Genomic DNA, 23564 nt, shown 5'->3' on the forward strand with positions numbered 1-23564 from the left:
TTTCGATGGCCTCTGTGGTGCCGTGCCTTTCGAGATGCGGTTACGAATGGACGGCTTAAATAAAAATTGCGCACATTGTAAAACAATGGCGAATGTTCATTTTCTTTTGTTTTTATGCTTCTTTGATCATTTGGCCAATGCCAATAGATAGTGGGCCGTTGCATATAATTGCGAGAGAAATGATAATATTTTTTAATTAATTAAATCAAAAATGTAAATTTGTTTCTGCAGAGTTTATAACACGTATACACTCAGAAGAATGTTTTATAAATTGTCAAGTTCTTTTCGTTAGACTTCTCCAGTCGTTGGCTTATCTGCGACGTTTTTATGACTCTTGAGCTTTGTGTCATCGTTTTTGGTTGCCACGAGAATCCGAATAGTTTTCAATGTTGTAGTTAAGCTGGGCTCCTCCATCGTAACATGTTTATTAGGTTCCTATGCGATGATTTCGAGCTGTCGATTAGCTCCATTGTTAGCTTGGTCGTGATTGGTGCTGATTTATTGAGTCGCGATGGATGCTGCAGATTGCCACGAGTTGAAGCATTCTCAAACACAACAATCCCGTTTGTATTTTTGACCTCCAACGAAGCTTAACCACTTTGCATCCATCCAGACGGCTAGCGTACATTTTCGGTGAGCCTTCGGAGACGTTCTCGATGGTTGGTAGATAATAATTGAACCATGGTGACGGCGGATCACCGGCGTGCGCTGTTCCGTGTCCGTCTCGTAGGGAACGTGTTCATGTTGGTGTCTCTTGTCTTTCTCGTCCGGTTCGAAAACCTGTCCGTGCCTGAAGGAAGCCCTGTGTTGGCCCGCACGTGCACTCGCACACGAATTAATCAATCAAACGTATCAACTTCAACTCCAAATATGGCAATCATTACCCAGACCCCGGCCAGTGCCGATCGCTAGGGCCGCAAACAACGTGAACGGGCAGGATCGCTGGGGCCGATTAACCGGTGTGGTGGGCTTCGATGGCGTTAACAATTTCGATCGCAACCAATAATCGACATGACGCATTGGACGTTGCGCCGCAGGGAAGGCTCCGTGGGTTGCTGGGCGCGGAAAATGGCATTAAGATGGAAAGGGAAAAGAAAAACGAAACCTACGCACGCATTTGCGGGGACAGGATGTACGCATTTGTCAGCTGACAGACGCATGTGACATGTGTTTCGCATGAGGCTCAATTTATGAATGAAACATGATATCGATAGTCGAGCGCCGCTTGGTGCTGCTATTGATATTTTATTAACTCCTGTGCGGCCGTTGCATAAATCGCATTCACAATTGAGCGTCTGTGCTGCTGCGATGGTACCATATGGCTTTTTTTTTCTCGAATGCATTTCTGCCTGAGTTGAATCGTAAATTAAACATAATATTGCCAGCTTCTAAGCAATCCTTCTGCCAACAACGTTGATTAACTAGGCGATATTGCTCATTTTCCCGGAGCAACTTACTTTCGTTTTTCTCTAGCACTTTCGAAAAGTGTAAGTTTTCGAGCCCCCAACTAACCGCCCGGGACACGTGACGCCCGAATCGACGCCCTACTTTCTCACGCGGCTATAATTTCCGTTGCTAGATCTCGTTGACACATGCTAAACATTTTCCTTCGTCACCCTTCGCGCGGGAGCCAGCCCCGGTCGCATAGTGGTGCCGTTTGTTTTCCTATGCATGCGTGTGCTTCACGACGCATGCGGTCGGTAGGCTCGGTTCAATAACCGACCAAGTGTGAAAAGTAAATTTCACCACCGCCACGCAACTCGCCGCTGCACACGTGGCTGCATCTGCATCACTTCCGAATGCGAGTTCTCACCATCTTGCCGGTGGTGGTACGCAGGAAAAACGGTTCGGGACAGCTGCGAACGATTGCGGGGCGCAACATTATCAAGGATCGCGGTTGATCGATGATAAGCAGAATATGCGTGCGTGCGTGTTTCGTTTTCTTCTTATTTCGGATGCGTTGCTTCCAGCGTGGAGTGCACTTAATGGCAAACAGAAGCATAATTGTTGTCATCAGCTCGCTGGTAAAGACAAACGATGGTTTCTTCACTTTGGCCATTCGGTCGGGAGCTCTGGAAGGCAATTTCGTTTGCCACCGGCCAGCTTGGCGCTTTCTACGGTAATAATGTTCACAGCTAATGATATGCTACATGTTCTTGCGAGCGTAACTACAAAAAACATGCCGAATATGTCTCTCTTAGCGTAGTACCTTATTAAATACACATGGTGGTGAACATTATGCAAAGTAACGCGCTGATGAATCAGCTGTTGAAAATTAATTTTTAATGGCGTATTCTTTGTGTGAGAAACATGGAGCGGTTTTTCGTATCGTTCGAGTTTTTAAAACTTTGGTATGTTAGTATTTTGGCTAGTTAAAAGATGAAGTTTATTTGCTATACCCATCAAAAGGTATACAATGTGTTATTTTAGTGTATCAGGAAACATCACGTACAGCAATGTGTTCATCGTTGAATATTTCTTGTTTGGCTCTTAAAATTCTACACAACCATCGTTTTGCACGGACTAAACGGAAACCGGAAAATGCGTTCCCACCCCAGTGTCCGGCTTACCTGCTCGTTCAGTAATGTCCGTCCAAATGCAACTCCACCGGACGAAGCCTAATGACGTGCTGCCTTTTTTCCACGCTATACCTCTTTGTGTCTCGTGGGTCGTGCTGGTCGGAGCTAGTCTCAGTCCATTGCACCCACAGCAACAACGGTGGTGCAGTTACATCCGCCGAGAAATAAAGGGAAACATGCTGGCCATTATTTAAGTCCTCCCGTCGAAACGGATATTATGAGTTTTTAATTTTATTGTCAATGGTAGTTAATAAATTGCAAACAACGCAGCTTGGCGCGCCGTTCTACTAAGCGTCGGGTAAGGTTTGCTCGTCGGCTCAGCAGAGGTCCTGAGAACTGCTTAGCAACTAACCAGCGAAAGGGGGAGACCTCGGGTGTTGTAAATCGTAAGTGTTGTGGCCTAAGAAACGCAATACACAGACAGGCGGCTGAAAGACCCTTCCGGAGGGTTTTGTTGGGCAGGCTCTGCATCGTCCGTCTCCCTCGGATGTAAGAATTAATGGCGGTCTTGGGGAACATATTACATTGGATTGGCCGAGTGACAGCCGTAAGAATGACAGATTTACATGAAACAATATCGGTGCACTGGAATTAGAACCTCGACCTTCGTTCATGCCCAGTGCAATCGTTTCGTACACTGAAGCTGTGCGTTTTCAACACTTTGCAAGACCACCGCTGAGATAGTCGGGAAGATTGCATCTATTCCTTTGATGGATGGATCGCAGCGGCAACAGCAAACAAAAAAATCCCCTTCCGTGGTAGAGGTGCATCTGCTGAAGACGAACCTGCAAGAAACGGCGTGCCGTGGCTGAATAATGAAGTATTATTCGTTTATAATTGCTTGTACCAACAGTGTGGAGAAGGTTCTCGCACTAATGGATGAGAATTTGTCTTGGTTTTTCCATTTATCTTTCGTTCTGGCTGCAGTCCAGCATGGACGGAGGCTATATGCAAGCAATTAGTCTTGGAAGAAGGAACGCATTTGCAAGTTGTTTTTTTTTAATGCATTCACATACTGCGCCATGAGATTCGAAACATTGAATTGTTCTTGATTTGAATCGTAATCAACTATGCTTAACTTTTGCAATGGATGTTTACATATGTAAATATATGTTTTCTAAGTTAAGCTCGATCGCTAAAATACATATGTAAAAATATGTTTTCCATGTTAGACTCGATCGCTAAATTTCACCCATCTCATCTGTTTACCTTAAGCAACTAACTGGTTGCAGGGTAGAAAGCTTATGAAAATCGCCCGAAACCCGATAAACATTCCATACCGCTTTTATCAATGAAATATGGCAACACTCGAATGGAATTTATGCTGCTACTTTGCGGCCACTGACCAGCTAATGTATAAGGAGCTAGGAAAAGGCTCGCGTGAATACGTTGGAGCTAACGGGTTCCAGCCAAAGGCGACATCGTTTTCGACCACTTTGGAGCTACCGTGGCTACTTCTGATGTAATCCGGCAGATGGCGCGCACCTGCGAAGGGCGGGTGTCTATTTGCATATCATTATTAGGTTTGTTTGAAAATCAATTATACCGTTCAGGGCCCCTCCCAGGGAGGGGCGGATCATCACGAGGTGGATCAATTGCCCCCGAAGCGAATGGGCACCGGAACCTCGATTGGTTTTCCAATTTTGTCCGCGAGCTTAGTCTTTGCCGCTAAGTATTTTGTTTCTATCCACTGAAAGGGGGTAATTATCGTGATTGAAATGCAACACCACAGTCGCCCGATCGCTTTGACCTGCGGGGGCTTCAAACGGGTGGTGCCGGTAGGACAACAGTGACCACCAAAGGCGCATGGAAATGGGTGGGTAGTTGTAGGCCTTGTTGTGTGAATTTCCCTATCCATTTGCGACGACGCCGACGACCGAATTGGTGACAGAATGGTGAAGTACGTGATTTTGTGTGCCTTCTATCCTGCGGCTGCAAGGATGGGGACGCTTTCTTTTAAACGAAATGTCACCCGTTTTGTGTCGGAACCTTCCCCCAAAATGTGCGCTCATGGCTCAGTGAGCAATGTGTTATCTAATAGCAGCCCTTAAGTGACTGCAACAAATTTAGGCAACCATGATTCGAGGACCCTACTAAGTTCACGGTGTTGTGCAGCAAAGACCGACCCCTGCAGGATATCACCAGCAGCAATATTTTGTTGCACCAACGAATTGGCTCGCATTAGTTCGGCATCGCTCCATTGATGTTGTGCCCTTGCCAGCGCTACGCTGCTGATGCAGCGAACGATTAGCGGAGTTATGCTCGCTGCCGGCGGCGGTGGAACTGATGAGAAAATGAGCAATTTGTGTCAATTAAGCAACACACCAAAAAGCCCAACCGCGGCACCACATCAGTGACGGTTGATATATCACGGCAGCGAGTCGGTAGGGAAGTGTCCAGGCTTTTGTGTTTTTTATTGACTCCGAAACGCGTTGCTGAGATGATAAGAAGCACCCCGGCAGTGTGCGAGGGGTCGGATTCGGCCACGCATATCTCGGCGTGCCCTATGCAAATGGAGCCAATTTTCAAACACTTTCTGGTCGTAAGGAATAAGCCCAGCCAGGTGGAGCTTTTGAATATGCAACACGAGTGGCTTGATAGGAATGTTAGTGGACTTTATGGTGTCTAGCATGGAATAGAAACTCCCGCGGAATCAGATAATTTGTAGTCGAAAATCGTCTAGTGTGCCTTTGGGTTGACTTCGATGCGAAAGCCCTGCGAGGGGATGGTTCACGGCCAACGGTTTTGCTAGATGAAAGAGACGCTTTGTATTGCAAGTACCTGATTTCCGGCTGCTGTCGGTGCCACAGTATCTAAACGACGAAATGCGGTTGTGCCATAAATGGCGTTAATACGCGAATTCACCGTCGGCATTAGGCTGGATGCATGGTTTCCTGGACATTGGCAAACGGAAGTCTGCGCCGTTTATGAGTGCCGGCGTTAGCGTACCTCGCTGGTAGCTTAGAATCTAGGCGTGTCAGACACGTCGTCGCCAGGAACTTCACGCCAATACCTGTCAATGCAAGTCTAGTGCAGACTCACGATTTCTGAGACATGCGTCAGTCGCACCTCACACGATCTCCCTGCCCGTAACGTGTTAATAATCTCACCGCCATCGACCACACATCACTTCGTCCGCTCGGTTCGATCGATGGCTCTAGTTTCCAGACAGCTTTGCACGCAACGGACGCGAGACCGTGTGCAAATTACAGCCCTCAATGCGCCGACAACCGAGTATTGATCTATGGGCTTGCGGAATCGACCGATCAATGGATATTGCTATGAACACAGGGCCCGGCTCAGGAACTAATCCCAGGGCCCAGGCTCGGCATCTACTTCCGTAAAAGGAAACGACGGGATGGTATGCTAATGACCACCGGCGGCGTGTCCGGCTGTTCTCCGTGTGCCAAATGTTCTAAAGATGTATGAAATGTGTTGTTCAGCACTGTCCAACCATCCCGCCGCGGTACATTACTCACGATGCAGACTTGCTGCCAGGCTGCGCATGGACGCTGTTATTAACAACGCTTTAAACGCCTTTCCAAATTAGGAACTCCAGGAAGTTTGCGATGGTCGTGGCGACCGGCTAGCCTGTCTCGGGGCCGTCGACGATCTCCTCCCTTCGTAAACGATCGCCAATTGTTGGTTAATGTGTTACTAACTCGCATCGTTGTTGGGCTTAGCTGAGGCGACGTGTTTTCTCTAGACATCTGGGCAGCACCTTGCGATTCGGCTGTTGTAAAAGCTGACACCACCGAAGTCACTGCGTCATGATAAATGATGTTGTTTTGATGTTCCGCACTGGTGCTGCTGGAACGCGGTGCTTGTCTCGCAGGCACACTGGCGCGTCTCGTATATGTCATGCATTTGAGCGGGGTATTTCACTACAGTGCCGGGGAAGGAAGGCGTTAAACGACGGACACTTCGATTTTTTTCTCTCTCCGGACAATTTGCTCCAATGAACGGTTCCGAGTTGAGCGGTGTGATGTTTATTGTTTCAAAATTATGTTTTTTTTTAAGTTCAATAGTTATCCTTAATCATAGTTCATAGAACTCCAACACGGGGTAAATTTGCTCACGTTGCTATTTTTGGGCGAATTTAATGGGTTTTACTTTAAAAGGAGCGCTGTTCCATGCGTTAGCATATTGTTCCGTGTTTCGAGGCTTGTTTCGATCGATAGCTATAAAATGTCGCTTTGCTTAGATCGATCGCCAATGAGGAAATGATCCTGACTTGGTGTATAGTGCAGTTAATCTTGACATCATTTATCATTCTCTCGCTTAAGATAGCATTTAATAATGTAAATTAAATGAACAAAATTATTTTCAAGGCTCTTTGTTTTCTTTATTGTTGTTGCTTGTCACGCATATCGTGCAATTATACGACAATCTGCTGCTGTTCTACGATACTCGTGCTATACCCATAGTAAATGTACACAAAAAGTACTCCAGTGGATGATGAATATAGAAAGCAATTGACATGAAATCTACATTTCAATTCCCAGACGCACCCGGGGGGTATCATGCTGTTCGAAGAACAGCCAAAGCAACACAGGATAATAACCCTAGAAAGGCTTTAGGGGCGCTCCTGGAAGAGCAGACATAAGGCAAAAACAAAACACCAGTCACTACATTTCCCATTGATGCCACAAAAACCAAGCGGGCTAATTAGTTTGTTTACAGTTGGCATTGGGAATGGTCGTCCGCGCCAAAGGACGTTGTAAAACCGATACGAGGATCCGTTCCGCTTTCAAGTAGATCGTGTTCCTAACCCACCACAAAGGACGCACGCAGCACACTGCCCGTCACACGCCCTGGGGTTCGTAATGTTTTCTTGAGTCGTCGGAAAACGCTTGACATTTTCCATCCGGAGGCGATCCTAACCGGCGACGGCGACGGCGTATTTATTTTCGTCGCATCGCGTGTCCAAAAATTCTACTCCTATGCGGCGGCCCATGCTCAACGGGAGCGTGTGGTGTAGCTCACTCGAGGGAAATCGGTCTTTGTTTATGGCCATAAATAAATGGCGAGCGAAGAAGGAAACTTTCTCGTGCCCGGTAAGCGACGAATGGTTTCGCGTCGGAATGATCTCGTGGATGTGGCTCGCGATGTTGTTGATGTTGTGAGGAAGTGATGCGGGCTAATGGATCGGGATTGTGGAATAGTGTTTTTATACAAGAACGCGATCTATTGAAATATGCTTTTTTTAACAGTTTTTTTTCCTGTCATGCTCCACGATTCTTGTTGTTCCTCGTTGAATTGAAGATTTGGCCAAGAGTTCAGTCGTTGTTTCACCATTTTCCTGAGATTGGATTACAAACGCTTTCTCCGAGATCTTTCCCTTCGAGCGCGATGAAGATATCTCTAGCAATAATTTCTCATTTCAGATAGTACGCCGTCACGCTATTGCATAAGTTAATAACAGTTGACGATGAGTGCAGCCACGTTATGTATTGAGTAAAGATGCGGTAAAAAAAATCATATCGGTGCCTTACGTACGTGAAGTGTCTACAAAACGCCGACACATTATTGATATGAGCTGTGATAAATGACCAAACGGGGGGAAACGCATCAGCGAAATCGTCATCCATGAATAGAATTATGGAAACGGATGAAAAATTCTAGCGTGTTTTTTTTTCGTGATGAAGAAATGCACTCTCCTCCCTTGCATTGATGCTTAGATGCAACTATACCACATGGTTTCTGACAGAATCCAATATCTATCTCGTCGAGAGAAAAGTTGAGCAAAAAAAAAAACACGATCGAACGCAAAAATAAAACCTACAGCCGAAGCACCACGGTTCGCTCTTTATGCCAAGCTAAAAGTTTAACGATCAGTGAAAACTGCTAGAGTTTGCGGCGTGTGTCAAAATAACCGTAAAAAGCGTTTTTCCTTTTAATGAGCGAATGATTTACGGGGGGCGAGCAATTTAGAGCTTCAGAGACGCGCATCAGAGCGCGTTCCGTGTGGTGTTAAAAGTTTAGCGACGGTTTGCTTCCCGGATCATTTTGTGCGCGTTCGAAAGAAGTGCCCCGCTGATCGGACGTGTTTGATTTATGACGACATAAAGCGGCCCTAGCGGTGCCTAGAGAAGCGAAGTGAAACCGCAAGCTTATTAAAGCTCCTCCGCCCAAGTGCGAATAACGTTGGTGGGTTGAAAAGTTGGTGTGAACGAATAAAAATCACTCTAAGCCCAGTGAATCCGTAGCCCGATCGATTCGGGTGGTTTTCGTAGAACGGATAGAACGATTTCGACCGACGTTCACAGCTGCCAGTTCTATGCAAGAGTATTATGATGGTGGAAAAAGCGGAAGGATTTCTCTACCGGAAACCGGTCTACCAGTACTTTCAGTACCTGGACACAACGTAAGTAGATAAAATTACTTAGTGGGGAGCTATTGTTTTGAAAAAAATAATGCCATGGTTTGATTTGCCTGTCGTTAATAATGCTTGCATGAATTGTTGATCAAATTATTAATTTATTCTTATTTATGTTTATCTTTCAGGTAAGCGATCATATGTTCCTCTCGAAAATCAACACAATTCCGTTTCCCTGGGGTTTGATTATTTATTTCCGTTGTAAGGTAACGCTCTCGTCTGCCGGTTGTTTTTATTTCCCATAACCTTTCAAGCCCACCGCCACACACCACAATCATTCACCGTCCGGTCCCAAATGTTGATGGACGTGGGATTTGATGACCGACAGGCGCATGAACGTGTATATACACACACGTGTTACGATTCGCCGACCGCACAAAGCTCCAGATGTAACATTCTGACGGTGAATTTATGTTTGCTCCCTCATCAATCCCACCACTCGGCACCCTTACAGCTTTCGGGTGTGTGGTTTAATTCGATCGTCATTTTTTGACATTCCCTGCCGCCCTCGCGACCAGCGAAATGCAACGAGACAAGTGAAGGTTGTTTACAATTTTGGGTGGGATTTATGTATTCGCCCTCAGGCAGCAGCAGAGCATCATCGAGCATGTTATGCTCGTCAGGTTGCTGGTCCAAATGATTTGTTTCGATTACACAAGCGACATCCGATCGTGGTTTGTCTCGGTTAGCAGCTGTTATTAGTGAGCTGCCCGGGCTTAGTGAGTTGAGGTATTACCTTCTGAAATACAGAGCCAGCCAAATTTGAACAATCACAACACAATGCACGTATGAAACGCCCATCGAATGATAGGTATAACGCTAAATTGAGAGAGAAAAAAACGACGAACGGACGAACATTGGCGCTTCTGAATCGATCTTTCGATTTCCGTTAATTATAAACGGATGCCCTATGCAGACCATGATTTTCTTCGTGCACGTTTGCGGTTCAGCTTCGACTTTGAAATCCCTCAAAGTGGAGGAAATGTGTTCCGGAGAACCACAGAAAAACTCTGCCCCACCCGACCGACCGGGTGAATAAATAATTTCCAACTTCCGCCATTATTTCTCGCTTCAGTTATTTATAGCCTTTGGCATTAAATTGTTCTGCGAGCGGGTTAAATTGTATAGTAGAAAGCTGAGTCTTAGCGCTGAGCCGTTTTGTATGTGAAACGAGCCGCGATGAATGCTCGAATGCAACACATCATCCCAGATAATAGGTATCGGGTTGGTTAGGAAATGACTCCACGCCAGGAAACCGAATGGACCGAATGTTTCCCGAAAATGTTCCTTTTCCACGACTCTTGCGCTTCCTGTAATCTTTAAGTGATTTTTTTTTATTTCATTGTGTTAAAATTGAGCAGAACCTTGCGGGCGTTCGAAAAGCACGAGGTGAAACTGTTTGCATAAAACATGGCGTGACCGGTGGCGTGATCAAACATGATGCAATCTTTTGCAGTGGTGCACTTGTTTTTTTCGGAAGGCGCATTCGGAATCCGTACTCAAGGGGATAAAACGAAACGTTCCATGAGTCTCGCCATGCACGATTCCATCGCCGTTTTGCAAGATTGCTTCTCACGAACATGTTTTATGTAGCCACGACGGTGAGATTCCTTGTTAACTATGTTTTCACCATCGAATCTCTAATACAGAAAGCACAAATTGAAACCAAAATTGCATGGTTAGGTTTGAGAATTCGTGTACTTTGGAGGCATCTTACTACACGACTTTGTTGATAGAACAACCTCAACGGAATCTAAGAACCGCAGAAATATTGTCATTTTGTTGGCAGCATATTCTCGAAAGCATAGTGGTATTGTTCTTGATAATGTTTGTGTCGAAAACCACTTCAACTGTGGTGCACCACTGTCAGTACAAAAACAAGCAAACCCGTAGATTATCGATGATAGATGCATACGAGTCCGCAGGGTGAGCGTTCAAGAGCAGCATATTACTGAAGCGAAATCTTTATCGTTTGTTTAGAACCACGTCTATGGTATGTCCCATCCCACCACTATCACAAAAAACGCCTAGAAACTTTCGTCCTTTAGCGTCGTATGCTCGTCAGCAGGCTCTTGAGGGTGTAGAGTGTTTTTTTTCGGTTGATTTGTGAAATGCGAGACAAATCTCCTGATTAAACATTTCAGCTCGACGAATGTTTGGCACGTTTGGAATTTTTTCGTACGTCCATGCCGGAGGGGCGTTTGAGACAGCGCAGAAGATCGCAGCGATCGCAGGCAAGAAAAGATATATTATCTGTCAAACAATACGGACGGCGCAGTTTGTTTGTTTTATTTTGTTTTCGCGCCCGCCACATGGGTTTGTTGACTATCTGAGCCATTAGAGAGGAATTTGAACGAGCTAGAGAAGAGTTTTGCATACCCCGATCGCTGGATAGGATATTTGAATGCAAAATAGCTAAAACGTTTCACGTTTGGCGATGAAAGGTGAAAACGGATTTAAAACGCTCAGCGTGAAATATAATCTCCCGTTATTTGATAATGGAGATTATTGCAAAAAAAAAAAGAAGTGTTCTATTACGACGAATGATTCCGCTAATCCCCTCCTTGATGAAAGAGGAGTTTTCCTGCATGAAACCGCGTGCAGCGTAATTGCACTTTGATCTGCACATAAATTACGACGTCGGCTTTTAGCTCTGATTGATCGGTGGTAATGATTTTTATCCGATAAACACATAGATCAATCTGTTCGACTACAATCGATTTGGCTTCAAACGTGCGTCCATCTCGATGGCCTTCGGCAAATGTTGCTCACTTCACGCAGAAGAAAGGACAACAACAAAAAAATACCGTCCTGACAAAAACGGACCCCCAGACGAACAGGTTTCGCATCGGCGTGCTGCGTTCCACCAGCAGCAGGTTGAAGTTGAAATTGAGGTTAGTAGTGTTGTGCCAAAGACTTGTAATGTAAGCAAACCGACGATGGCTGGCAAACCAAACTAGCTCCGTCCGGTCGCCGGTCGATCGAGCAGCCGGTCCTCCCGGGACACATGGCGTAGTGGCGCACCCAAGCTAGAAGAACCACCAACAAGCATATGCGTGTGCAGGGGAAAGCCAAGCGATGGCCAGGCACGCGTTCGTGGCGGAGGTGATAAACATGATTCTACGAAATGCTATTAATAACTGCTTTGAAAAATCCAGCCTTTACCCCCCGGGAGAGGGATGTGGAGTAGCTTTTGTATTTTCTCGCGCAACCAGATCGAACGACGTTTCGAAAGAACGACGGCCAAAGTTCACGCCGGCTACGCTTTGGTTGGTTTTCAAATTTTTCGGGGCTCGTATGCGATCTGATCGGGATTCCTTCACGGGCTACTAATCGCCATCGGCTTCCCACTCGATGCTCTTCCTGGAAGGGGCAGCAAAGTATCGATTATGATCGACATCCATCCTGTGACCGTGTGCGGTTGGCGGTGTGTAGTGTCGTGGTGGAGAAACCATGATTCATCGGCTGGTTCGATCGGCTTGCACGGTCTCTCGGATGCATGTGAAGATGCATCAGACCAACCACGCGTGTGAGGCGGCGTGTGTGTTTGTTCTATTTTTAATAATTTATCCAACGAAACCTTAACCAGCTAGAGAAACCACCAAGAGACGGACGGGGCGCGCTAATAGGATGGAGTTTTTTTTTTCTCTCGGTTGGTTTCTCGGTTGCTTCTCGTCAGCGAGCCGATCATCGAGACGATCTAGCTCGCGCCTTTGTTTTTGGTTTTCCGTTGTTTGGCCGTGTTGGTTTGAGTGGTTTTGAATTTCGTCGCACAATATATTTGATTATTTTTTTTCTCCGAATCTAGCGACATCGATGTTATTTCGAGTGTATTTAAACATTTCTGGTTTCATTTTAGGTCCCATTTTTTTACCTTTCTAATGGTTGATCTATTCTTCTTTATGTAACCCCGAAGAAGATTTTTCAAACAAAGGGAACAAACAGCGAGGAAAATTGAAAAGCTGCACATTCAATATGTGTGATTGAATTCGGGATTTATTTGAATGAGAGAATGCATTTTAGCGTCTCGAAGGGTTTGCTTTATGTTGCAAACCATTGTGCAACTATGCTGCATAAAGCGCATAGCCGCCGGTTAATTGGTTAATTTGATATAAAACATCTGCTTTTTTCTGCAGCAAAAAAAACGCTATGTCGATAGCAAAAGAAACAAAAAGAAGTCTTACCCACACTCATGCTCAAAATGGTCCTAAAAAGAACGGTTGCCACAGTTTTGGTGTGCCGTCTGGACCCCGGAATCTGGCGTAAAACGTAGACCTTTAGCTTTCTGGTTAGGTCTGCCTGCGCGCGCGCGCTCGCTCGTCAGCCCGGGAGCTCAATTTTCTTGCTTTTTTGCGCCATCCCGCGTCTTGTTTGTTTACTTTCGATTTCGAAGGCCTCGGCCGGTTACGTTCTAGTTGCCGCGGCCTTTTGGGCCATCGTTCCAATCGGCGATGCCCTGCTGGAGCGTCCAAGAGCGAGCTGATTATGCTTTCGGCAGTTTCAGGGGTTTTTTCCGTTGCTCTTGCTTGCGCGCTGTGCGTGCCGAAAGTGCCTGTCCCGCTGGTCCCGGGTCCGTTGGTTGCCCGAATCTGCTGCACTGCGGACGAGTGTATCGCATGAACGGTTCGCTTAGAGCATGGAAAAGGGAGAAAACGGTAGTGGACGAACGATAAAATGGAGAGAAAAAAAAAGCGAAAAACTGTAGCTAATGTTTTGCCCATCCCGGAGAGACCCATCTTCGGCCAGGCGGTGCAATAAACGTTCACCCGACTGGCCGAGGAAGTTTTATGTTTATGTGTATTGCATTTTTGGGTGGTGGTGGCGAAGGCTGCGGTGCATTATCGGAACGACAGCCAGCCAAATGGAACCGACACATAAACTCGCCGTTCACGGAAGCATTGGGTTTGATGGGGTGGATGAAGAAAAGAAAAAAACCATCTCCAAAAATCAGGTTCGCCCGAGGGATTTCCTGTGTGTGTGGAAGAGTGAATTAGATTTACAATGTCGAAACAAACATGATTGCCTGCACTAAAGCGAACCGAGTCGATGTGCAACTGCTCCGGTTGTTTCCCAACATGCCTATTTTAGTGTGATAATTAATGAAAAAAAGAGCTAGCGCGTTGACTGGTTTAATGTACTCTATTTAAACTTTTATCTAGTAAATTGATCAATTCAATAGAAGTATTCCATTAGGCTTGCACAAAAAAAAAACAGGAACCTGCTCTAGATTAAATAACTTACACATGTAAGGTCATTGGACACCATGAATAGAAACTAGGACACGGGTCACCTGTGTGCAACATCACTATCCTCCAGGACATATGCCCTTATCTCAAGCAAGAGAAGATTTTATGAACGACCGGACGTGCAGCACTATAAATGTTTCATGAGCAACGACATTCGCTGGCTTCGTTGCAACCTGCAGCGCCTGCAGATAAGATAGAATGCGCAATGACGGCGCCAGGGATGTTTTGAAAGTTCCACATCCTCTTCCCACAGGGCCAACGACGCCGGGACATGAGATTAGAAATCAGCATCAAATCTAGCAAAGTAATGCCAGGTGACCGGGCAAAACATTTCGGTGAGTCCCATTTCCAGTGGGACGTAGCGATTGGGACAGAATACCGTCAGACCATTGCAACCCGTTACACCGAAGAACCGCATTAGGCACGTTTTATGCCACGCTGCTGTGAAGCCCCCGAAGCAGCAGGAAGAGTTCTCTCGCAACCAACGAGAGTCCCTCGATGGAAATGGTCATACTTTTTGCATCGTCACATGCACCATCAGACGGAAGGATGGTTCGGTCATCCCAAAAGGCCATAGTGTTCCATCCTTCCGCCGAAGGGTTGGTGTTTTTGTTTGGGTGGTTTGGTTGAAAGATCATAAATTCACTGCGCAAGTAAACGAAACACGTAATCGAAATGAAAAATACACACAACCGCTCCCCCCAAGGCCGTGTTGTGACTTGCGGAACACGTATATACCGTTTCTCGAGCGGGCTGTTTCTGGAAATCTAGCGCAACATCCACTACGCTACGTTCGTCCGTTTGTGCGCTGGTTATCCCGAGGCAGCTGTGTATGTAAATTTACATCGACCTCTCACCGTTTCTCAAGAGCATCGAAACACGGTGCAGGAGAGGCCAGATTCGGTGCAGGAATAAAATCATTCCACGGATATGCTGCAGGGGCTTGTTTTGAGGATGGTTTGTTGGCTTCTGGACCGCAGAAGGCGAGATTCAGCATGCATGCGAAGATGCACACGATATGGTTGGTTATTTTATTTGTTTTGTGGTTGGTTGGGCGCGGCACCGGTTAGGTGAATCACTTTCACCTCACACACGCTCAATGCAGCAGCACCACCAGCTGAACCCTCCCAAGGTTCGGTTTTGTATTTGTTATCTTAACACGATTAGCTAATTTTGTTTATGCTTTCCGGGATCACCTTGTGGTTGTGGTCGGTTCAATCATGTATCGCTCATTGTGATACGGTTTTTATGGTCGAGAGCCTTCTTACGATCCCCCTTTCCAGTTTACGGATGAACATGTAGAATTTTATGGCACAATTTATGATGGAATTACTTTCACATCTCCCACCCGCCACCCTGAACGGGAATCGTTATGATTTAAGTAACAACTTGTTCTCACGATGGCGTGGAATGTGCGATAATGAAGAGGAGCTTGTTAAATTACTCCACAGTGACAGCGGATAACGTAATAAGAAGGGGCGAGTCTATCGATAATTCCAGCCCGAGCGTTTGCCCAACTTCACCCCACGGAACCAAACCCGTTGGTGCGGGGGGGTGGGGGGGTGGCACAGGAGGGAGGAAGGGGGGGGGGGTGGTCACGACGTACGATCCCTTAGGGTGTCATTGCCCGCTGCGACGCACGCGCTCTCTTTGATCAGCTGCTGTGCCGTGCTGTGAAAGTGCATCCGAAATTGGGGGCAATATTAAATTTAACGACTCGCAGTGCGTGCGCATAAATTAGTTTTGCCCTCTCGCTGGCGTTGGTGCTCGTTTGGCGTATGCTTTCTTCGCAGTTTGCCTGACGACCAGAGCAACCGCATGCCGCCCTAGAACGGGCCTGTGTCAGCTGTTTTGGGGTGCCTTTTCCTCTGTCCAAGCGTGCTGCCCTCTAGCGGGTGGCAGCCGAAGCGTAACGATGCACTTGGGTGCAGCCGCACAAAAGCCGTCTGCGTGGTACGTCTTGATCCCGAATAAACCCCACGCTGGGTGCGATTTATTCGCTTCACCATTAGGCCATCCTCCGCAGCGGGAACGAGGTCTCCGCATGTGCATGTTCGGTTTGGTGGCATTTTCTGCCACATTTATCACTCGCCTGCATCTTTCGCTCGCTCAGCCGCTCTTCGGTTTCCCTATTTTGGTTGCAACCGAGCCACGCGGAGCTCGCTTTTCATTCGAATCCGATGAGTCATGCTCTCGGGACTGGGTGGCTGGGACCGGAATCTAACGATCTAGCGGACCTGCGACACCCGTTGACATCAGTGGCGCGGCCTCCACGTTGTTGCATAAGTAGATAGGATGTCCTCGACGATGGATCCCCCGATCGCGATCGCGCTTAAGAGAACGTAATTATGACTTTTGTTTTTATGTTTATTCGACAAAGCCACTCCGCGGGGTTTTACTACTATGTTGAAGGTCTTAGGACGGGCGTTGGACGTCGCCAGCCGAGACACTCCGCGGGTACTTCGTGCTGCGAGCTTCGCATTTCTGGCACGGCATCTCATAAATCATGCTCTTTAAAGGGTTTTCGAGCGCGCTTCGCTGTTGGATGGCTTGGGTGCGAAGGTTACTCCAACAACCGTTTCGTTGTTTTTTTTTTATCTACGCAGTTTCCCTTTCGTTACGCGTCCAGGCGCGTTCCGTTGGGCTCAACGTTTCGCTTAACGAACGATCGTTCTGGTTGTTGTCACAGTGCCCTAGCTTCCACACCCTGGCGACGGTGGGTCTCGCTTGATAATCGGTCGTTGTTGGACCTCCTTCAGGGAGGTCGGTAGATGGTGCTACCTCGGTTTCCGACCATACCCAACCGTAATCTTATCGCAAAAAAGAAAAGAAGCGAACCGTTCGAGAAATCGCTGTGGGAAAAACAGCGGTTTGCAGTGATTGTTTGGTTGGTTCAGTTGGTTTTACAACCCGTTGAGCTCCACTCGAAAGGCCTATCTGTAGGGTGGGACGGCCGAAAATATCGCCGAAGAAAAAGAAATCCAAATAGATGGATGAATTATTGGTGCTCAAATTTGTTTATGTTTGCTTGCGGTCGCAGCATAAGAGATATGCTCGTGGGGTGACTCGCGAGTTGAAGGAAGCTTAATGGAACGGCGCACACGGTCGTCAGAAAGGTTACGCAATCGCCGACATCGCGTGGATATATATTTTTCGGTTTCGAATTCGGACCCCGGTGAAGTCCCCAATCACGTGCTCCTTGGACCCCCGGGCTGACCCTCGCCAGGCCACGGATTGGAGTGAGAGAAAGAATTATGGTGGGCATTTGTCCCGTTGGCGCGAGAAAACAATGTGACCTACTCACCGTCGTTCCTGGCCCGGTGCCCAGGGAGATGGATTGATGGTAAAGGCACTTTCGGCGGTACCATTGGAAGTAGTTTTTTTTTGTGTGAACGAGAATCGTTTCCTTTTTCTTTATTTCACTTCGCTTCTCCTTGTGCGTGCTGCGGACAGCTCAAATCAACCGCATGCCGCAGTCAATTAGGCCAATGGCGAATGGTTTTTGTTTTACTTTTTGCTTTATTGTGCTTCGTTTCTTTCTGCCAACAAGGTTTGCGATCCGCCGAAACATTCATAATTGAAGGCGAATTTTTTTTCGTCGAGAATTTTAAAGTGTACGCTTTAAGTCCAGCGGGTGACGAATGGCGCGCCGGTAAAGTGAAATTAATTTTGCTTGACTTAAAGAAATGTATATCCCGTTTCGGAGAAGGGTGAATTTTCCTGTTAAATTTGACCATAATATTTTTGAATTAAAAAGCTTAAATGTATAAGTGCAACATACTAAATGCTTCAAACAAACGGCTATCAAATTATATCTTGATCGTGTGATCTTTCATTCTATGTTGACTTGCCAACATTCGAATGAATTATACTTCTCCTTGTCATCCCTGCTAACTTGCTAACGAATGATTTATTTACCACCCATTCAAGAGCAACTCAGTAGCCCAAAGTGCAGCTGCAAGAAGCTAGCAGTACCCACAATTCCTCGACAAAACAACCGCGAAACGGCAATGCTATGCCCGATCGGTCATTAAGAGTTGTGGTTCTTTCAGTTCCAGGCTCTCAGATAATGCTATGCCCAATGCCTCGCACGTGCTACCTTCAAGGATCCCCTTCTTTTAGGGAGGGTTAAATAGCATGCGCAATGTTGGGGCGTTGTCTCAGGCGTTCTCCCAAAGGTTTGGCCCCCGCAATCGACGCGTTCCTTTTGTCACCTGGAATCTATAATTTTCAGATCATTAGCTCGATCTTACGGGGTGAAGCTTACTACTGGCCACGCAAAACGGCCAGTATCTGGCCGTTCGAGCGATACAATGAATGGCTAAATGGGGTGCTGCCACGGGTGCCATGAGATGGTTGCGTAAAATATCGATACTGCTTGCGAGGCGCTGAGTCACAGTCACGCCGAGTGGCCACGCAAGGCGCGATAGGGAAAGGCTGGCTTACCATAATTTGGCAATTACGTTTACGGTTAAGCCTCTTACTGCTGCCGAATGGGTTTTTGTGCAGGTGTACATTGACTTCTGCGAATGGAATGTGCGACAACAACAGGGAAAAAAAATATGGTAAAACAAATGTAGAAGTCTCCTGCCTTTGAAGGTGGTGCAAATTAGAATACCTATATGACATCAGTGGGACCGGTGTGCTGGCTTTGGTTTGGAAACACCTACGGTAATGTTCTGAAATTTACATACAAAATTGATGATAAACTGCCACTCGTTTGTCTATGTGTCGGACTCATTTCACTGAAGCGGTTTTCTCGAAGCTAGATGGCACAACACCATATTCGTGTTAATGCTATGCATAAGCACGTATCGGTTTCATTGAGTTATAGAGCAGAAATCGAAGAATCGAAAATTCGAATTGTGAAACAATTCTGCAAACTCCAGGCAAACGGCTTGTGAAACAAAACTATCGCTTTGATGTGCGAAAACGCGAACCATTTCAATGTTGCAGTCGCTCCTGTAGTGTGGCAGAGCAGAAATCGATCGCATTTACATATCTCCCTTTGGTGTGTACGGTTGTATGACGAGCTGCGACATCGTCAGCTGGCAGAAGCAAATGGTGGAATGGCGTGGCTTAACGCAGCAGAAGAAAACCGAAAAAAGGCGTTCTTTGCAAGCGGATGTTGTATGCACACACGTTCACATACGCATCACGTTTTTTTGGGACCAAATGGCGAATGGGGATGTGGGAGACGGACCGACAGCCATTTATGACAGATGACTTCCCAAAGAGTCGTAAAGTTTTCTCTTTTCTCACACGTGTTATCGCAAAAATGTGATCGCATCATGGTCTAAGAATTCCATCCCACCCGGGAGTGGCTAAGCTGTGGTGACGTTTACGAGCTTGATTGAGAATGTTTTTTTTTGTGACAAAAATCGGTTTGCGTTAGATAATCGAGTTTTGAAAGCTTAAAAAGTATTTTTGATAGTTTTTTTTCTTCAAACAATTTAAATTTGTTCTCCTCCTAAAACTTGGCTTTTGTTGGTGTTTTATTTTTTTTTTCGAGTTGGTAAATGTCCTTTTAAAGTATCCTACTCGATTGTTCTGAAGCGCAGTGAAAGTGAGCTTCATAAACGTGATATTTTATTCTTCCTTAAGGTAATTTGTTTGTTTCGATCGACATGAAACACTCCCACCGTACCTCACGTGAACGTGATGACGATGTTTGCGTTTCGGTTTGCTAATGGTGAAGGTTCTTGCGGGCAAATTGCATTTCCATGTTAGACAGGCTCCGAAGCAAGGTTATCGTGCTGCTGCACCTAGCAAGTGGCTGGTTGCACTTTGGCGAATGTAGGCGAAAGAGCACGATTCCTCCACAGGCCACGATCGGTTGCCTTCAACGGGACGTTTCAAAGCAACAGTTACCGATGCTTTAATGTCTGCTTCCACAGAATACCTCTCGTTGATCGGTGCATTGATTTCGTCCGTAGCCATAGCCATAGACAAAGGAATGCATGCCATACATACACGTGTGACAATTATTCAAATGATGCTCGCGATAGAGCTGTCATTCGATGGGGTAATTAATCATGCTTACAGATTCGTCGATTAGATGGACTTGCTCGGCTAGCTGCCCACCAAGTGCGGTCACTTTATTGAATGATATACAGATTCAGAGAGTACAGGTGAAGGAGAAATGAAAATCTCGATTGTCACTTAGCATTTAATTGGCTAGTAGCAGCAGATTCCTTCCATCGACTTGGAGCAATGTTCCTCATCCTCGGTGTCGTAATACGCCATCGGCTTGACTCCGAGCTGAAGCAACTGGCGAACGGTGGCGTTCAGATGTCCGCACTCCCAGCGATTCTCGTCCATGTACAGTGTCTGCAGGTGCGGGAACGAATGGTTCACTTCGCACATGCTCAAATAGCGCAGACGATTGCGTGCCAAGTTCAGCTCCTGGAGCATGCTAAAGCGCCACTCGCTCGCATCCAGAACACTCAGCAGGTTGTCGTGCAGCAGCAGATTGGAAAGGCGCGGCAGATGCAGTGAACCATCGGTCGAGATGGTCTGGATGCGATTGTTAGCCAGGTTCAGCTTCCACAGATCCGTGGCCATATCGAACAGGGAGAAGCTAACCGTCTCCAAATAGTTGTGTCTGAGATCGAGCGTACGCAGGGCTGGTAAAGCTGCCACGAAATCGATCGACTGGAAGCGATTGTAGCTAAGGTTTAGCTCTCGCAGCTGGTAACTTTGGCCCGGCTCGACGATCAGCTCGAAGAAGTAATTATGTGAAGCGTCCAACGTGCGCAGGTTCGTCCAGAGCACCATCGACTGCAGAGATACGTTCTGCATCTCAAGCTTCTCCGTGGACTGCAGTCGATCCGCTAGCTCCTTGCTGATGGACACTACGTATGTCGAATCGTCCGAAAGCGGGTATGTCCCGAAAGCCAAATGCGGATGGTCCGGGAACTCGTACTCGGACAGATCCATCGACTCCACGATGGTGAAGTTGGAAATTTCGCACTCATTCTCCCGCTGTTCGTTGCACTCTAGCTTCCGTCCGATGGCGCACCCAAACGCGATCGCTACGAGAAAACTGCATGGGAAAAAGACAAAAACACAATCACTAGCAATCACAGGACACTGCTCTCAATGCGTTACCCACCACAGTACGAGCTTGCAGGACATGCTTGCGAGTAGCATCAGCTAATGCGCGTTTGCACTTGCACGATTGCACTGATCCTAACCGGCCACTGCGGAGTTGCGGATTCGACTGCTTGATGGCAGAGTTCCGTATTTATACGCCACATTCCTGTCGCCGTTCAGAATGTGGAAGAAATGTGGAACAAACCATGTAGTAAGCCCTCAAATGGGGTAGATGCCGTCAATTAGTAGGACGAAGATAACGCGGGCTTAAATCTTGCATTTGTACCGCCTCGGACCGTGATCCTACGCGAATCGTCAAGTGTGCGTGCGGTGATTTAAGAGATGTGATCAACGCAACCTTGTAATTTGGAATTCCGACACCGAGAGAGAGCGTTGAGACCCTTGCAGAATTTCACCCGACCTGCTATCAGGAAGGTCTCGTTAGATGTTCCGATATGCATCGCTTTCGTGTCCTGCGAAATCGCTTCGTGGAGGTTTGGGAAATGTTTGCCATGGATGGAACTTTAGATGCTTGTTTTTGTGGGGCGAAACATTGCGATTTTGCTTAACAAAAATAGAACACGGTCAGTCTATCTCCGCAATGTCAGATCGTGTGGATTCCGGAACGAGCTCGAGGCAAAAGGCTCGCAGCGGAGTGAAACCCGTGATTGAATTTAAATTGAAATTAGACACGGCGCTGGAATGACCGCCAACCGCGCTCGGTGACTGCAGGAAACAACCGTTCGGCACGACTGACTAGGTGCCGCTTGTAAAAGTCAAGAACGACACGAACCCACGAGAGAAGTGCCGATATCCAGCCTCCCCAGCAGACGGGAAATAGAGACGGGTTTGGTTTGTGATGCTGATGGTGTTGGGCTTCAGGCGCAGGGCAAAACAAAAAAAAAAGGTCGGTGAAAGAGGAATACGCAAATCGACGTCTCAATCTCGTAGGGAGCTGCCTGCAGCAGAGCCACGGAATAGCCGGACCGAGTCGATGGAACCGATGACGCATAGTCATTCCGCAGCGAAGCTGTCATGTTTGACATTGTTTGTCTGCCTGTTGTGTGGACGTTCTCGACATGACGATGAGGGATGCAGACTGTCACTAGAGAAAACCCATGAGAGAAGTGACTATAACTAACTGTTCTATTTATTCTAGAAGACGTCTCATTTTCCAAACAATCACAGGACTACGGTGGAGTGTGGTATTTGATTAAAATACAATTATGTATCATGCGAAGGTGCTTTTCCCTGCATGTTTTCCCACTGCTCCATTGGAATCGTCACCGTGCACCCATTTGTCTCTATCGCAAAAGGTTGTAGACCTGTATTGCTGTGATAAACAAGCACGCTTCAATAATGCTCCATTTAGCTGTTTGCCTGCTACCACATAACAACCCCATTTCCGTTTGGGGGCATAAAAACACCCTTTAGTCCCGCCAACGGCTGTGAGCCGCCATTATTTGCATACTATCACCGCACCGCAAATACTGCGCTTTTGTTACCTACAGAGAGAGAGAGAGAGAGAGATACCCTTCGCTTATATCAGGGACCCCATGGAACGCCTGGTTTCCGAAGGTTTATCAGCAATCGGCAAGCGCGCGTTGCTGCCCGGTTGTGCCATTCGCCTGCAAGGGATTTTGCCACAGCGCGCGGTGCAAGAAGTCGATCGTAAAATGCATTTGTATCTTAATTGAAGTCAATTACGGCCTTTGAAGAGGGAGAGAGCACAACTGTCGATTAGCTTAAATCGGTGGGTCGAAGTCCCTTGCGGTTGCGGTTGTAAAAATGGCACGCGCCAACCGAGTACTTTCACCCACCTATCGTTTGGTGTAGTAGCACGCTTTGCATGTCGGTTGAGGTGAATTGAAAACATGCTGCCTTTGCAATGTCCAGCATGAACCCGTAACGGTACGCTTGAAATGTACACTAATCGCTATGCTAATGTTTCAATCGGTTTTGGAATACTTAAATGGCCATGCTTAAATAATAAGCTGAGATCCGTGCCTAATGCTTGTGACAACATTCTATTGAGCGGGGAAATATATCGGGATTATTCGCCTGATCTCGCTTCTCTTCCGGACAGTCAAAGTCAGCGCGATGAGTCAACGGGGAATTGCGCGCCTTTCGCAAAAAAAAACAGCTGTTCGAAGAGAAACCTCCCGGAGGGACACGATACATAAAATGCAATTATTGTTCCAATTATCACCTCACCACAGAACCCGGGCGGCCAGTTTACCCAGCCACCGGCGTATGTACGGAGCA

General features: G+C 46.8%; 1 protein-coding gene across 1 annotated transcript; it reads right to left on the reverse strand.

Moving 5' to 3' along the window:
- Positions 1–20381: 20381 nt before the first annotated feature.
- On the reverse strand, positions 20382–21341 carry LOC128720826 (chondroadherin-like protein). Its single transcript, XM_053814522.1, has 2 exons — positions 21319–21341; positions 20382–21249 (listed from the first exon to the last, which is right to left on the reverse strand). The coding sequence occupies exons 1-2, from the start codon at positions 21339–21341 to the stop codon at positions 20382–20384; spliced, it is 891 nt and encodes a 296-aa protein (XP_053670497.1).
- Positions 21342–23564: the final 2223 nt, after the last annotated feature.

Source organism: Anopheles nili, chromosome 2, assembly GCF_943737925.1.
Source record: "Anopheles nili chromosome 2, idAnoNiliSN_F5_01, whole genome shotgun sequence".
In the NCBI taxonomy this organism is placed as follows: domain Eukaryota; kingdom Metazoa; phylum Arthropoda; class Insecta; order Diptera; family Culicidae; genus Anopheles; species Anopheles nili.